This window comes from Belonocnema kinseyi, chromosome 5, assembly GCF_010883055.1.
Source record: "Belonocnema kinseyi isolate 2016_QV_RU_SX_M_011 chromosome 5, B_treatae_v1, whole genome shotgun sequence".
Lineage (NCBI taxonomy): Eukaryota > Metazoa > Arthropoda > Insecta > Hymenoptera > Cynipidae > Belonocnema > Belonocnema kinseyi.
The window spans coordinates 140966760-140985410 of NC_046661.1; the positions used below are offsets into that span (position 1 = coordinate 140966760).

Genomic DNA, 18651 nt, shown 5'->3' on the forward strand with positions numbered 1-18651 from the left:
CAATGAAGATTAATATATAAAATGTATTATAATCATTTGTAGATCGGCGATCCTCTGGATCGTCAAGACAGTTTTTTTTTTTCTTGTCCGGGATTAATAAAAGATATTTTCACTGAAAAGACAAGGTTGACATTACCCGCAAGCCGTGAAAGTGACAACGACAAAGGCGAAGGACTAATCTAAAATTATAATAGATCCTCTGTACATAAAAATCGATTGATGCGCTTCTGGGTTGCAAAACCAGAGAAAATCCCTATGCCCTCCCCACCCATTTCCGGCGTCGGCGAACCTCGCTATTCGTCATTTGTTCGCTCGTCGCATTATTTTATAACTTTAAGTTAAGCTAGATCGTTAACGCGCTAAGATTACTTCATTAATCGGTACCATGTTAATTTCGTGTAAAAGCTAGATTGCTTAATCGTACCTCGATTTAAAAAACGGCCCAACTAAACAGTCGACCTTGCTCATTTCATTTCTCAATTCTCCCCCTTGTCACTATTCTCCTCTAGTGATCTCACACTCGAGAATTTCCAAAACTTCTCTTTGAAAACCAAATCGGTGTCAAATAATTCGTTTTAAATTCAAGACGAGAAACAAATTCTCGAAGCTCGTAAAATCGTCTACAATCAAAGATCGCAGATAGAAAAAAAAAAAAAAAAACAAGAAGAAGCAACTTAATCTTCCCTGGCATCAATTCAGGAACGATTTCATTCCTCGTTTTATTTGAAAACTTATATATCACATATGGAGCTCTATATTCGCCAGTCCCCTCTATCCACCTGAAAATTCTGAAATTTTACTGTCCGGTACGAATATGAGAAGTGGGAAAATAAAAGTAGAAATTAATAAAATGAGGAGAGAAATTAGAGCGCGTTTAAAATGTCGGATTCGATGGATCTTCCGTATCACGCGCTCAAGGAATACTGCGGTTGAAAATTTCTTTAGGGGGGAAAAATTCTACACATCAGCAGTAGTCCAAGTCAGTACGATTTTTCCCCTAGACGAATGTCGTGCGCGATTTTTTGTTTTTTTTTTGTTTTTGTTTGTTTATGATAAAAACACCGTTCGTGCGACGAGAGATGCCCATTGTCAAGGCTTTAAAAGTGAGTCAGTCCTCAGTGAGAGGACACGGCCATCAACTCGTTGAACGTGAATTTAGTCCGACCAAGAGAACATAAGTAGATAGAAATAATAATAATACTAATAATATTAATAATAAAAATAATAATAGTGATCGTCGCAGACAAACGGGCCTTCTTGATGCTGGATTCAAGAGATTTGAGGGGTCAGAGTAAGGAGCAGCGGGCAAGCCAACTCGAAGGTTTCCTCTGTGGTTCCATCGCTTTCAGCTGATGGCCTCCGCCCTTCGGTGGATTCGATGCCTCCTGCACAATTTACACTCAAATTACTTAAACTTCCAAACCTGCAATCTTGTGTCAAACAACATTTTTTATGCACATGCAAAAAGTTGTGTCAGGACAAATTTATTTCGAGTAAATATTAGGGATGGGCGATCTCGATTCGATTAATCGATTCACTTTTTTTCTTCTGATTTCAAGAGATTCCGAAGGATTTCCAAAAATTTTTATAGAATTTCAGCCGATTTTTTTTTAAAGACTTTAAGGGACTTTAAGCACATTTTAGAGATTTTAATGGAAATGTGCAGAATTCCTGAAAATAAAACCAAAAATCTAACAACCAAATTTGGAAAATCACCGTTAAATGTTCCTATTGCAATTTGAAAAAAGATTTTTAAAAACCCTGGAAAAGAGGCTCTTTCTTATTTCTTTCCTCTTTTTTATTTTTGTCAACAAAAAAATTTTCTTCTCCTTTTTAGGAAAATTTTTATATTTTTATATTTTTTTTCAAATTGCAACAGGAAAATTTTATTAAATAAGATTTTAAATTTGATTTTAATGGGTTACAAGAACTTTACAGGATTGTAAGGAACTTAATTATTTTTTTAATTCAAGTGAAGAACTTACAATTTTTTTAGAAAGATTTCTAAGAATTTCGAAGTATTTCAAAGACTTTTCACCAATTTTACAAAGTTTCAAGAATTTACGAAAAAATTAAATAATTAACTTTTCAGTGAAAAAATAAATGTTCAATCAGAAAAATGAATCTTTAACTAAAATAATTGAATATTTAACTTAAATTACAAAAAAACTTTAATTTTTAAATAAAAAATGTCAACGTTCAACCAAATAGTTCAATTTTCTCTCTCTCTCAAAAAAAAAAGATAAAGTTTCAAGCAAAAATCAATAAAAAAAATAACTTACAACCAAATAATTTTTTTGCAACCTAGTACATTTATTTATAACCTAAAATATACATTTTCAACTAAAATGATAAAAATTTAACTGGAATACTTTAATTTTCTACCAAAAAGTAGAACTTTTAAAAACAAAATACGTGAATTTTCAACGAAAGAAATCAATTTTCAATTTAAAAAAGACAAATTTACATTCAAATTGTTATATTTTGACCTAAAAAAAGTCAATTTTCAACTGAAACTTGAATGATTAAATTTTCAGTTGCAAAAATTAATTTTTAACTGAAATTAGAAATCTGTAACTCGAAAAGTTGAATTTCATGTCTTCGAAAAAAATGAAATTTCAACCAATCAGATGAATTTAAAATAATAATAGTTTAATTTCTAAATAAAAAATGTGAATGTTCAACCACATAGTTTCATTTTATCCCTCCAAAAAATAAAGTTTCAACCCAAAATAGAATAGTTGAATTTTCCGTTAAAAATGTAATTCTTATACATAAAAAATCGTATTTTCAGAAAAATAGTTAAATTTTCAGTTAAAAAATTTCGTTTCGTCCAAAGAGAAACAAAGTTTTCAATCAAATAGCTCATTTTTAAACCAAAGAAATGAAGTTTTAATAAAAATTATAAATCACCGATAAAAAAATTAACTTTCAGCAAAAGAATTTATTTTTTAACCAAGTATATTTATTTCTGACCTAAAAGATACATTTTCAAATAAAATGATGAATATTTTACTGGAATACTTTAATTTTCTACAAAAAAAAAAATAATTTTTAAACAATGAGATTAACTTTCAAAGAAAAAAATAATTTTATAACAAAAGAAGTTTATTTTATACCAAAAAAGTCATTTTTTAAAAACAAAATACGTAAATTTTCAACGAAAAATATAAATTTTTAAATAAGAAGATCAATTTTCCACAAAAGTACATGGATATAAAAAAAAAGTTTAATTTTTAAATAGAAAAATATGAATTTTTCACCAAATAATTGAACTTTCATCCAAAAAAGACAAAGTTTCAACCAAAAATATAATAATTGAATATTGAATAATAATTGAATTGAATATTCTTTAGTTTGCAAAAAACTGATTGAAATTGCTATTTAAAATTGAAACAAATTATGCATCATTTTAAAGTAATTTCGCCGGATATCAAAATATTTTACGGGATTTAAACATTTTTCAAGCGCGATCATGATATAAGAGATATCAAGATATTTCTAATAAATAGAAGGATTTAAAAATAAATGATTAATAAACATAAATTCAGATCGATTGATCAGAAAAATTGAAACATCAATTTTAAGAATTGATTTTGTTTTTTCGAGAATCGCCCATCAGAGAAAACCACAACATTTTTGCTTTTTGTAAAAGTACTTCTATTCAGAATATTTCATAAAACTTATAAAATATTCGACATGTTTTTTTATATCGTGCGATAAAGTTGAGTCTAAGCAAGTTCCAAGCATTAAAGAATTTCTCGATAAAGAAATATTTGATTCATGAATGCTCTTATTAGATAAGATAAATTACTTAAATGATTCCTAAAGCCACCTTAAAGTTCTTCAAGAGGTGACCAAAATAATTTTAATAATCTAAATCTAAACAAAATTTTAAAGCCAGAATATTTAGCATGAAAAATGTACAATACAAAATGTTAAAAATTAGTTTATAACACAAAGCAAAAAGGCCAATTTTTCAGCCATTATTGCCTCGAATAAATTGACATTAACATTATCTTGGGCGATAACCTTTTAAACATTAAAATGAGAGACCTCTTTCCCATTTTCGTCCAATTTTTTTAAAGAAATAATTCGAGAATTATTAAGAATATTCCGCAAGCAATAACGGCTGGAAAATTAATGTTAGCATGCTCACAAAATTAAGAAAAAAAAAATATATTTCGGGATAGAGTTACCTTCTGCCAAATAGACCCGCACCAAGAGAAAGACATAAAGAACAGAGAAATAATTATTGTAAATGTTAATAACTAACACACATGTATTAAAATGTACATAAACTAAAAATTTATTATAAAAAAACATCTATAAATTCAGGTGGTTGTATCTAAAAATAATTATGTGTTGATGAACCTTCCACCGTTTTTAAATAAATAAAAAAGCGAAACATACCAATTTCTTTTCCATTTTAGCCTTAATGTCTCGAGCCAAAGTATAAAAAGCTTCCTCGACGTTGATGCTCGATTTAGCCGAAGTTTCCATAAATTTAATGCCATATTCGACAGCGAGTTGTTCCCCCCTTTCTTTCGAAACTTGTCTCCTGTCCGTGAGCTCGCACTTGTTACCTAAGAGCATTTTTTCAACGTCGGCGGAGGCATTTTCCTCGATGTTTCGAATCCAATTTTTTATGTTCTCGAAACTCTTTTCGTTGGTCACATCGTAGACTAACATTATACCCATTGCTCCTCGATAGTAAGCTGTGGTTATTGTGCGAAACCTCTCTTGGCCCGCTGTGTCCCTAGAAATTTATTTTCATTTTCATATTCAACCAATAAGTTGCATTTATTTATTAATAAATAAATACAATGTTTCCAGGGCCTACTACCATATTTCATACTTAATACCGATCTGGCCCCGATCGGATTTCCCGATCTGGCCCCGATAGGATTTCCCAATCTGGCCCTGATCGGTACCACTATGTGGCCCATACCTGGGCCCGATCGGGCCAGATCGCTATGCGCAATTGAATTGTTTCGGGTATAATGAGTATTTTTACCATTAGATGAGTCAAATATCATTATATGATGAAATTTATCGAGTTCTTTTGTTTTAAATTATTATTTAAGAACTCAAGGTTTTTCGATTTAATGTCGAGTTAGAATTATCACACCCGTGCAGAAATCGCCCGATTTCAAACTTAATACCGTTCTGGCCCCGATCAGATTTCCTGATCTGGTCCTGATCGGTAGAACTCTGTGGCCCATATCTGGGTCCGACCGATTTCCTACTGAAACGCCATCTCTATGCTCTCGCAGAACTAGTGCTGCTTGATGTTTTCTGATAGTGCAGTGAAATTTGTATACGTACTGCTCGTCTATAATATTCGACCAATGATTAAAAATGCATAATGCGAGTAAGCCACGTGTTCGGAGTCACCAAACACCAGCCAGTCTACCACGAAAACTGCGCGAGGAAGATGAGAGTACGTAATTACACTCTGCGGGCTCATTGAAGCCTAACCTCAAATACATTAATAATTAATTAAATTGTTTCAGGTAAAATTAGTATATTTACCATTAGATGAGTCAAATATTAGTATATGATAAAATTTATCAAGTTCTTTTGTTTTCAATTATTATTTAAGAACTCAAGGTTTTTCTATTTAATGTGGAGTTAGAATTATCAAATCTATTGACAAGAAATGGATTGCAGTATGCACAAAATTGTAATGTTTTTAAATTATGAAAATAAAATATGTGATGCAATCGATTATGTTATTGAAACTTTGATTCTGTATTAATAATAAATTCATTACAGACATACATTAAGGAAAAATTTTCATAACATGAATTTCAGAATCAAGTAGTACAATCAAAATGCCAATTGTGTAGGGATTCCAACAAGAGCTAGTTACTCAATTGCGCATGCGTCGCATTCGGCATCTAATTGGTTTCGCGCGAAGTTTAAAATGCTAAACAAAGTTATTTTTCTTTTTCGTTATAAACAATGACATTTCCACTTATAAAAATGTCCATTAGGTCGAAATTAATTAATAATAATAAAAATTAATTGACTGCATATACTGTAAATAATATTTAAAAGATCCAAAAATATTTCATTCAAAAATTTTCATTTTTGTTTAAAAGTTGTTTGGTCAATATTGCTTCTTAACAGACTTCAAAAAATAAAACGATATAATAAATGACAGCTCAATTTTTCGGCGAAAATATTATCTACAACCATTTCTCGAATTTCTCAAGAAGTAATGCAATTGGCAGAAAATTGAACTTCTTTACAGTAAAATGTTAATAAATCGTGAATCATAGGTTATTTCCCGCTAAATTTCTTTGGAAGCATTCGAAAATGTCAAGTTGTAGGAAATCTTGTTGCGGAAAAACTTTTTCTAATTTGTTGAGAAGTTTTATAGATATAATTTTTTTTCAAGAAATTAAAATTGTTAGTTAAAATATTTCTGGTCATCATCCATTTTTTCATTAAAAACTAACCTTTTTCTCGAAATTAATACCATCTACAGTAATCTTACGTTTCTCAAAAGTATAATTAAATTTTGTAGCCTGTCGTACTTTAATTTTAAATTAAAATAACTTAATTGGAAATTCAAAATATTAAGGTGGCCTTCAAAAGGAGAGGACCATTTGATAGTTTTGAGTTTACTTATATTAAATCTCCATTCGTGAAATTCAGGAATGCATTATAATGAGACTGATCATGTACCGATCGGGCACCAATGAGGCACCGACCGGGTGTCCCGACATGGCCCCGGCCGGGATTCCCGATCGGGACACGATCTGGACTGGTCTGGCCCCGATCGGTGCCAGATCGAAATTTCTGCACGGGTTTATATGCTATAAAAATCAATCGCGGTAATAATTTTTTGATAATTTTACTAAAATAATAGGATTTTAAAAGAAAACGAATATTCGAGATTTGTATAAAGTCGCTTTTTTACACACGGATGTTTGTGAATTTTTATGTTTTCAGGTATTCTACATATTTTAATCAATGTGCATTTCAGAAATATTGGATTCCACAGTCAAAAATGTGTATATCCTGTACAGGAAATTGAGTTGATATGGTACGGGGCGGAAATCTCGATATCCTTGGAATATTCCACGGATGTCCCGGGAGATTTTTGGGACGTTTTTCAGGATATCCGATATCCTGCCGAGATATCCTAGAGATATGCCAAGGATAGCATTTTGTCGTGAGGGAGGTTAAACAATTTTTTTATGTCTTCAATCTTTCATGTCTTTTCATTTCTACTCGAAATCTCCTCCCTTTCCGTCAATTTAGAAAGCCTTGAAAAATTATATTACAAGATATTCTTAAATATAGAAGCAACATCGATTAATTAAAAAATTAAGTAATACCAAAAACATAACAATTCATTTCTTCAATTAGTATCTAAAGTACCAAATAGTTCAATTTTAATTAAAAAAGATCAATTTTCAACCAAATAGTTGAACTAAATAATTGAAAAGATACATTTTTTTTAGCAAGAAGATTAATTTTCTACCTAAAGCACGATTTTTCAACAAAATACATGAATTTTCTACGAAATAGTTGAATATTCAATTAAAAAAGATAACTTTATAACCAGAAATGAAATAGTTATATTTTCAGTTTAAAAAATTAATTTTTAACAAAAAAAAAACGAAATTTCAACAAAATAGTTAAATTTTTAATCAAAGTGATGAATTTTAAACAAAACTTATGGAGCGTTTAACTGGATTAATTGAATTTTCAACCAGCAGGTAAATTTACAAGAACAAAAAAAACTATGAATATTTAATTCGAATACTTGAATTTTTAACGAAAGATAAATTTTCAAATAATAAAAATAATTTTTACCAAAAAAATGTCACTTTTCAACAAAATGCGTGAATTTATAAAAAAAGAATTGAATTTTAAACTAAAAAACATCCGTTTTTAACAAGAAACGAAATATTTTCAGTTAAAAAAATTAATTTTAATAACAAAAAACGAATTTTCAACCAAATAGTTAGATTTTTATTCAAAGTGATGAATTTTAAACAAAAAGGTAAATCTACAAAATAAAATTATGAATATTTTATTGGAATACATTAATTTTGAACGAAAAAAATAATGTTCAAATAATTAGAATAATTTTTAGCAAAAAAAATGATTTCTCAACAAAATACGTGAATTTATAACGACATATTTGAATTTGAACTAAAAAAGATCACTTTTTAACCAGAAATGGAATAGTTATATTTTCAGTTTAAAAAATTAATTTTTAAGTACAAAAAAACGAAGTTTCAACAAAGTAGTTAAATTTTTAATTAAAGTGACGAATTTTAAACAAAAATTATGCAGTATTTTACTGGATTAATTGAATTTTCAACCAAAATTTAAATTTACAACAAAAAAACTATGAATATTTAATTCGAATATTTGAATTTTTAACGAAAGATAAATTTTCAAATAATAAAAATAATTTTTACCAAAAAAAAACCATGAATTTATAACAATATAATTGAATTTTCAACAAAAAGGTAAATCTACCAAATAAAATTATGAATATTTAATTAGAATACTTTAATTTTTAACGAAAAAAAAATACATTTTCAAATAACAAGAATAGTTTTTCCCCAAAAAGATCATTTTTCAACAAAATGCACGAATTTTCAACGAAATAGTTGCATTTTGAACTTAAAAAGATCAATTTTTAACCAGAAACGAGATATTTTCAGTTAAAAAAAAATAATTTTAATAAGAAAAAACGAATTTTCAAAAACATAGTTAGATTTTTAATCAAAGTGATAAATTTTAAACAAACAAACAAATAAAATTTCAAATAACAATAATAGTTTTGACCGCAAAAGATGATTTTTCCACCAAATACACGAACTTTCAATGAAACAGTTGCATTTCGAACTTAAAAAGATCAACTTTTAACCAGAAACGAGATATTTTCAGTTAAAAAAATTAATTTTAATAACAAAAAACGAATTTTCAACAAAATAGCTAAATTTTTAATTAAAGTGATGAATATTAAACAAAAAATATGGAGTATTTAAATGTATTAATTGTATTTGCAACAAAAAGGTAAATCGACCAAATAAAACCATGAATATTTAATTAGAATACTTTAATTTTTAACGAAAAAAAAAACATTTTCAAATAATAAGAATAATTTTTACCAAAAAGGATGACTTCAACAAAATACGTGACTTTATAACGAAATAGTTTAATTTTAAACTAAAAAACATCCACTTTTAATTAGAAATGGAATATTTATATTTTCAGTTAAAAAACTTAATTTTTAGCAACAAAAAAAAACGAATTTTTAACAAAATAGATTTTTCTACAAAATACATGAATTATCAACGAAATAGTTCAATATTGAACTTGAAAAGAGAAATTTTTAACCAGAAATGTAAGTTAAATTTTTAACTAATAAAAAAAAATGTTAAAAAAAAAAACGAATTTTCAGAAAAAGAATTGAATTTTTAATCAAAGTGATGAATTTTTAAATTGAAATACTTAAATTTTCAGCGATAAAAATAAATTTTCAAATAATAAGAATAATTTTTACAACGAAAAAAGAAAAGATTTTTCAACAAAGTACATGAATTTTCAAAGAAATAGTTGAATATTGAACTTAAAAAGATCAAGTTCTAACCAAAAATATAATAGTTAAATTTTCAGTTATAAAAAAAAATTTTAACAAAAAGACTAGTTTGAAAAAAAACATAGTTAAACTTTTAATCAAAGTTATGAATTTAAAACTAGGAGTATTTAACTGTGTTAGTTGAATTTTCAACGAAAATATAAATTTTTCAAATAAGAAGATTAATTTCCTACCTAAAACACAATTTTCCTACAAAATACATTAATTTTCAACGAAATAGTTTAATTTTGAACAAAAAAATATCAATTTTTAAGCATACATGGAATTAATTTTTTAAAAATTATTTTTAATTTTAATTAATAAATTAATTTTCAGTTAAAAATATTAATTTATAACAACAAAAAAACGTTTGTTCAACAAAATAGTTAAAATTGTAATCAAAGTGACGAATTTTAAACTAGAAATATTTAACTAGATATTTTCAATTTTCAACCAAAAAGATAAATTTATAAAAGAAAATTATGAATATATAATTGAAATACTTAAATTTTCAATGAAAAAGATAAATTTTCAAATAATAAGAATAATTTTTTACAAAAAAAAAAAAAAGATTTTTCAACGAAATAGTTCAATATTGAATATCGAATGTTAAAAAAAAATAGATAAACATTACATCAAAATGATAAATTTAAAATAGGAGTATTTAACTGAATTAGTTTTATTTTTAACCAAAATGATACATTAAAAATTTTAAATTAAGAATATTTAATTAGAATAGTTGAATTTTCAACGAAAAAGATAAATTTTCAAATAAAGAATATTTTTTTTTTACTAAAAAAGACGATTTTTCAAGGGAATACATTAATTTTCAACGAAATAGTTTAATTTTGAACAAAAATGATAAATTTTTAATTAGAAATAAAATAGTTATATTTTCAGTCAAACGAAATTGATTTTTATTAACAAAAAAATAACGAATTTTCAACAAAATACATGAATTTGCAATGAAATAGTTTAATTTTGAACTAAAAAAGGCAAATTTTCAATAAAATAATTGGATTTTGAATTAAAAAAGATCCATTTTCAACAAAAAATGGAATAGTTACATTTTCAATTTAAAACAAATTAATTTTTAACCAAACTAATAAATTTTTTACTAAAATAATTAATTTTCAAATGGATTAGTTGAATTTTCAACTAAAAAAGAATAATTTTTAATAAAAAATGAAATAGTTACATTTACAGTATACAAAAATTTATTTTTAACCAAACTGCGGATTTTTTAACAAAAAATATTTAATTTTTAAACTAATATGATGGATTTTGCAACTGGATCACTTGAATTTTCAACCAAAAAGATAAATTTACAGAATAAAATTTTGAATATTTAATTGGAATACTTGAAATTTTAACGAAGAAGGTAATTTTCCACTAAAAAGATTAATTTTTTTGACAAAAAATAACGATTTTTCAAATAAACACATGAATTTTCAACGAAATATGGGATTTTTGAAATAAAAAAGGCAATGCTTCAACCAAAAATGGAATAGCTACATTTTCAGTTAAACAATTAATTTTTAACCAAACTGATGAATTTTTAACTAAATTTGTGAATCTTGTGGAATAGTTGAATTTTGAAAAAAACAAATGAATTTTCAACTAAAATTATGAATATTTGACTGGAATAGTTTAATCTTCAACCAAGAAGATTATTTTCTATAAAAAAAAAACGAATTTTCAACAATATACATGAATTTTCAACGAAAAAAAATGATAAATTGTCAACGAAAAAATTAATAGTAACATTTTCAGTTAAAAAAGTTAACGTTCAACCAAATAGTTGAATTTTTAACTGAAATTCTAGAATATCCAATTGGAATAGTTAGTTACATTTTTAATTAAAAAAAAAAAAACAACATAATTTTCAACCAAAATAAAACTATTTTTTTTTAAATAGTTACATTTTTAAACAAAGTGATGAATTTTCAACTAACACAATTATTTTCTACCAAAAAATACTATTTTCAACTAAGAAAGATAATGTTTCATACAAAAATTGAATAAGTAAATTTTCAGTTAAAAAAATTAATTCTAAGCTAAAGAGTTAAATTTTTAAACAAGGTGATAGAATATTCAACTGGAATAATTATATTTTCCATAAAAAAAAATTTTAAACAATTTTCAACAAAATAGTCAAGTACCGAGGTGAACATTTTGGGAAATGAAATGAGAATCACTAAGAAACGTTGGTCCGGTCCTAAATTTTTATAATTTTAAAATAGCAAAAAAAAAAATAATTTTAAAAATATATGACTAGACAAAAATTTTTGCAGTGCTTCTTATTTAATTTCCCAAATTTTCACCACAATATCGGGTTTCGTGTGAACGAAACTTGGGTTTGAAAAGAATGCAATTTTTCTTTAGGTTATGCTCACATGGCCTTAATTTTAATAATTAAAAAAAAAGGTTCAATTCATCAACAACTAAAAAAACTAAAAGAACTAAAAAAATTTTTTTGTCCAAAACATAATTGTTAAATTTTCAGTTTAAAAAATTAATTTAAAAAAAAAAGGAATTTTCAACAAATTATTTAAATGCCCTGAAGAAAGGGAAAAGGAGTAAAAAAAAGAAGGAGAACCAAAGTATTTTTAAAAAAGGGAATAAAGAAAGAGAAGATAAACAAGAATAGAAAAGGAGAACAGAAAGTGAAAAATTTGTGAATGGAAAGAAGATACTAAAGAGGAATTAAGGATAAAGGAAGCGGACAAGAGAATGCGGTAAAGATTGTAGGGGAGGAGTGAATGAAAAAAAAAAAATGGAGGGGGCTAGAGGTGGAATTCCACTCTGAAGCCAAGACGATCCCTCGCTGAATTTGTGACCTGAATGTTTGGACAGATGTTAAATATTTGTGTATAAAATGAAATTATAATTTAACGAGGAAGAATGGGAGATATCGTGGGAATTTGTGTAAAATTGTAGGTCGCTTACCATATCTGCAACTTGATCTTTTTCCCGTCTAATTCTATTGTGCGGATCTTGAAGTCAATTCCTGGAAAAAGAAAAAGGTCCATATTTCTCTTTACTTTTTAGAATTTTCATTAGTGCTTCAAAATTTTAGTTTAACGATCGAATTTTCCAAAATTACGCAGAAAATTGTCCATCTACTAAAAAGCGCATGGCGCCATTTTCAAATAATTCTCGAATTATCTCGAAATAACTCGAAACATCTCGAAATAACTCGAAACAATAAGAAACTACTGTTGTCGGGAACCCCCCCGTATTTATCATTGGTTGGGACTGTCGTTCTTTTTTTTTTGCGGCTTTAAAAAAAAAAAGATAACAAACTTAAGGACTCTTGGTTTCTTTCTTCAACAAGGTGAGAAAATTGGTCCCAAAACGGTACTCATACGGTACTTTTTTATCGCTCAAAGGGTTAAAAAATTCAGGATAAATTCATGACTTCAAAACAAGTCAAGTTGAATTCAAAAGAATTCGATTGATTTTTGTAAAATCGGAATTTAGAGGAGTTTAAGGGAAACGAGAAGAATTCGATGAAGTTCATTGAATTTCCAAGTGAATTAAAAAAAAATCAAATCAATTGCAAACAATTTCCAGGGTGGCCCTTTTAATCGACGAAATAAATTCCCGGTCCTTTCCCGGTTCGCAAACTTTTTTCACGGTTAATTAAATTTGAAAAATGGAACTTTTAAAATTGAAATCTAAAAATTTTTCATTAAAAAATCTTGTATTCAAATGCTCAATTATTTACGCGTATAAAATTGAGGGTATTAACATTTTTCAACATAAAAAAATATAAATCCACGTTATCATTTTCAATGCTCAAAATTAAAAAATCAATCACTGAACTTTAAAATTTTCAAAATCTACAAATGTTCATTTTTTTATAAATTTTCAGTCACACGTTTACATTTGTTTAATGACTAGACTTTCAAATTTAAACAAAATTTATTTATTAAATACAAATTTTTTTTCAAAATAAAATCAAAAGCTTTTATTTTTTGTTTGTTCAAGTTTTTAAGAAAGCATTAAAAAATTCTTTAAATTAAAAATGTAAGCTTAAAAATAAGATTTTTTGAAGTAAAAATATTTTTAATTACACATTGTAAGCTAAATAATAGCATTAATGAAAAACATAACAATTCAACCAATTATTTTTAAACTGGCGAAATCGAACGTGGACAGATTTTTTTTTATAAAATTGTAAAATTCCCGGTAAAAAAAAATTCACTGTCATTTCCCGGTCTTAAAAAATTTAAAAGAATTTAAAGGAAACGAGAAGAATTCGATGAATTTCATAAAAAAAAATGAGACTGAATTTAAAAAGCAATCAAGTCAATTGAAAATAATTTAAAAATATAAGAAATTTAAACAAAAATCTTTTGAACTAAGTAGAATGGAGTGAATTTAAATTAATGAAAGTAAATTAGAAAAAATTCAAGGGAATTCCAAAGAATTTAAAAGAATTCAGGATGAATTTCAAGAAAAAATTTTTAATCACTTCAAATTTTTGAAAACCCTACTAATTTCTAACCAAAAAAGTGACTAATGATTTATTTTAGTAAAATTTCAGTGAATTCTTAAAATTCCTGGGAAAATTTAAACCAATACTTTACTTGAAAAAATTAAGTTTAAGAAAAAATTCGCAACTATTTCAAAATATCTTAAATTATTTCCTAAAGTTTGATTTTTTTTTTGAATATTTGAAATCTATCATTTTTAAGATTCTTACGAATTTTGAAATGTTTCGCAATAATAAAAAAATATATCTTAAAATTCATGTAGTAATTTCAATTGATTTTTTATTTTGAAAAACTAAAGTTTAAACAAAACTTTAAAAGGTTTTTAAACGCTTTAAAAGATTTCTAAAAATGTCCAAAACAATTTGGACGGCTTGAGGGTAATTTTTCTATTTTTCAAACAATAAACATTTTTTTAGATATAATTCTTTTAAATTGACTCGAATTTTTCCTAAAATTTTGCAAAATCCTGTAAAGAATGTTAGATTTTTTCGACATGCATATCTGAAATCTTCAAAAAAAATTTTTATTTTTCTCAAAAATCTTACGAAAATTATATTTCGATAGCTTTAAAAACAAATGAACATATTTAACTACAAAAGACATATTTATTCGACATTTTTAATTTTATAATCAAATTCATTTAAAACAATATTTTCTTGTTAAAAAATTGAATTGATTGCATAAAACTCGTCTCTTTTTAAACAAATTCAATGTTTATTTGTTTAAAATGCAACTAGGTAAAACATATTTTTTTAGTTGAAGATTCAGCTATTTTGTTTCAACTGTTTTTGCATGACTTTCAACTTTTTTTATTTAAAACTAGAATAGTTTTAAAAATAAGTAAGTAACTAGATTTGAATGAAAATTTATATCAGTCTTTTCTTATTATGTAAACAATATTCCCAAGCGTCTTAGATTTGTAAATTTTTATAAATTTTTATTTTATATTGCTAAGAAAATACTATTTTCAAAATAAATTCGAGAATTTCTATAAATGATCCTGAACGGTTTTTTGATGAGTTAGAAACTTTTCAAGACAAAAATTACAATTTTCAAGAGTTTAGAAAAATTTGCTTAAATTTATTTCAAATTTTGAACTTAAAAATCAAAATAAATTTCAAGAGAAAGCTAACAGATTTTAAAAAATTAAAAAATTTTCTTTGCAAAAACTTCAATTAGCGAGATTACAACATTTAATAAACAATTTGAAAAAAATGTTAAAGGTTTCACGATAATAGAAAAAACTCTCATCATTCATGGAATAATTCAAATTGATTTTGAATTTTCAAAGATATAATTTTAAGATATTTAAAAAAAAATTTGAATTTTAAGAAAAATTTTGGATAAATGCGAAGAATTTAAAAAATATTTAGAAGGTTTGAAAGTTTTCAAGCTGGTTAAAAAATGATTTTAACTTTGAAAAGGTTTCCAAAAATTGTGAAGAAAATATAAATTTTCGATAATTCAAAAAAAAAGGTTTGAAGATTTTTCAAAAGTTTTCAAGGTTTCTAGAAAATAAAAAAAAAATCGGTGAGATTCCTGCTAAAATTTTTAATAAATTTTTATGTTGAAAAATTAATTATTGAAAAAAATTTGAAAAATTTTGATAACATTTTTCAAATATTTTAATTTGAAAAATTTTCAAAATCCTGAAAAGTAAAAAATTATATTTTAAAGGCCCGAAGGAGAAAATAAACTTAAAAAGGAAATGTTTATTCAAAAGATTTATTTTCAATATTCTGATTCTTCTTATTAAAAAGTATTCTAAATTTTTATAGATTTAAAAAAAAAAATAAAAAGTTTCAGCTCATCAAATTTTCGAGATAATTTTCAGGTGCAGAAGAGATTTTTCAAAAGTTTTAAGTCGATATGAGAAAAAGCAGTTTTTCTCTACTAATTTAATTTAAAAATCTAAAAATAATGTGAAAGCTTTGTTTAAAACTGTTTAAATAACAAAATTTTTTAACTAACTTTAATGTTGTAGCTTCTCAAAAATGACGACTACTAGATCAAATATTTCAAATTTTCAAAAATGAAATATATGAAGTTTCCAAAAAATGATTTAATATATTTTAATTGCAGAATTTTGCAAAGATTTTCAATGTATATAATAATAAAAATATTTTTAAAAAAACTTTTGATAATAAAATATCCAAAAATTAAAATTCACAAAATAAAAAATCCTATCTCAAAATTAAGAATTTTTTTTGGTGATTTAAAAAATGTTTTATGTTGAAGCTATAAAATGGATCCACAAAAAAATGACTTTGTCAGCATCTTAAACTTCCTATTTTTTATAAAAAATTATTTGATTTCGAAGATGGAAAATTCTCCAAAAATTTAAGATTTTCTTTTCTGTTAGAGTTTCACCGCAAATTTACATATTTAAACAACAATAATTACATTTTAAAGGTTAATAAATTTGTAACAATAAAAAATATTTTGAAATAAAAATCATTATAGTTTGAAAAAGTTTTGCAACAATTTCGGATTTTTTTGGTTCTTATAGTTAGAAATTGAAATTTTTATTAAAAATTGATTAATAATTTTTAGACAGTTTTAAATTATGTTATCGTTTTACATCGAAAACAGGCATTTTCAAACAAAAATCAAAAGAATTGGAACAAGATTTAGAAAATTTTGGATTATGTTAGTGTTTTTTATAGGAACTTCTATATATATTTTTTTAAAGAAAATTATAAATTATCAAAAAAAATTTACAATTTTTAAACAACTTTATGTTATGCTGGCGTGATTCACTTGAAATTTATATTTTTAAACAAAAAATATTAGATTTATACCCATTATTTTTTTTAAACAATAATATTTATAAAATTGAACAATTTCGGATTTTTGTAATGTTTATCGCCATAAAATTTTTACTTAAAAAAAGCATTATATTTAAACAATTATCATTTTTAACAATTTTAGGTTATGTTGGGATTTTAGATACAAGATTTGAATTTTTAAACAAGAATCATAATTTGAATAAAATTAAGAAACTTTCAATAATTTTTGATTAAATTTTAGTATTTTAAATCTTAAAATATTGGTATTTTTATTAAAAAATGACTTGAATTCAAAGAATATTAACGATTTTTTAACCTATAATTGATATTTTTAAACAAAAAATATTAGATTTAATCCTAATGATTTTTCTTTAAAACAAAAACACTGACAAGGTTGAACAATTTCGGATTTTGTTCTTGTTTATCGTCATAAATTAACATTTTTGTTAAAAAAAAGCATTATATTTCAAGAACAATTATTATTTTCAACAATTTTAGGTTATGTTGGGGTGTTAGATTAAAATTTGAATTTTTAAATAAGAATCATTATAATTTGAATAAAATTTTAGTATATTTAGTCTTAAAATATTGGTATCTAGATTAAAAAATGACTAGATTTCAATGAATATTTACAATTTTTCAACAATTTTAGGTTATATTGGCGTGTTTTACCTGACAGTGATATTTTTAAACAAAAAATATTTGACTTTATTTAAACAAAAACACTTACAAGCTCGAACAATTTCGGATTTTGTTAGTGTTTATCGTCATAAATTAAAATTTGTTGATAAAAGCGTTGTATGTCAAAGAATAAGAATCATTTTTTCCAATTTGAGGCCATGTTGGGAGTTTTAGATAAAAAATTGGAATTTTTAAACAAGAATCATAATAATTTGAATAAGATTTAGAAACTTTTAATAATTTTTAATTAAATTTTAATGTTATGTTAGTGTTTTTCTTGGCAAATTATTCGTATTTTTCAAACAAAATTATTGAATTTCCAATAATGTTTACATTGTTTTCGAGCAATTGTAGGTTATGTTGATTTCGAATTTTTCAAACAATTTTTGAGTATTTTGTCTAAAATTATTTATCTTATGTCAATATCTTTCTTCACAAATTATTCGTATTTTTAATACAAAATTAATGGCTTTCAAAGAGTATTTACCCCTTTCTAACAATTTGAGGTTATGTTGATTTGGATGTTTTAAAACAATTTTGGATTATTTTGGGGTTTTTTGTCTCAAGTTATTGATATTTATTATCTGAAAAAAATAGATTTCAAAGATTCAGAAATTGTAACAATTTAAGGTTATGTTGGGATTTTACACGAAAAATAAATATGTTTTTGTTAAAGAATAATTAGATTTCAAAGAAGAATATAATAATTTTACGTTAGTGTATTTCGCCGAAAAGGGGTATTTTTATTTAAAAAATCATAAGGTTTTTCAGGTTATCATTATTCCTCAAATTATGATTATTCAATAAATTTACAATTTTTAGCTTTGTTGGCGTTCTATACCACAAGTCAATACTTTAAATAAAAGAATTCTTGGATTTAAAATATAAAAAAATGTTGAACAATTTTAGGTTAAGTTGAAGTTTTAAATCGAAAATTAGACTTTCAAACCAAACTCATTACAATGTGCGAAAGATTTTTTATTTTTGAACAATTTTGGATTAGTTTAGTGTTTTTAAAAAGAAATGGTTATTTTTAATGAAAAAATTAGATTTCAAAGATTCA

General features: G+C 24.9%; 1 protein-coding gene across 2 annotated transcripts in view; it reads right to left on the reverse strand.

The window, feature by feature from the left end:
* Positions 1-5: 5 nt before the first annotated feature.
* The window catches only part of LOC117172483 (ras-related protein Rab-8A), a 24756-nt gene continuing 6110 nt past the window's right edge, over positions 6-18651 (reverse strand). The window contains exons 2-5 of one of the 2 annotated variants that reach the window (XM_033360467.1): positions 12566-12626; positions 4414-4759; positions 4200-4202; positions 6-1385 (exon numbers count right to left, since the gene is read on the reverse strand). In XM_033360467.1, the coding sequence (XP_033216358.1) occupies positions 1287-1385; positions 4200-4202; positions 4414-4759; positions 12566-12626 (509 nt within the window). In that variant the 3' untranslated portion in view covers positions 6-1286. The remainder of the gene's footprint in view (positions 1386-4199; positions 4203-4413; positions 4760-12565; positions 12627-18651) is intronic. The other variant, XM_033360468.1, reaches the window with a different exon arrangement.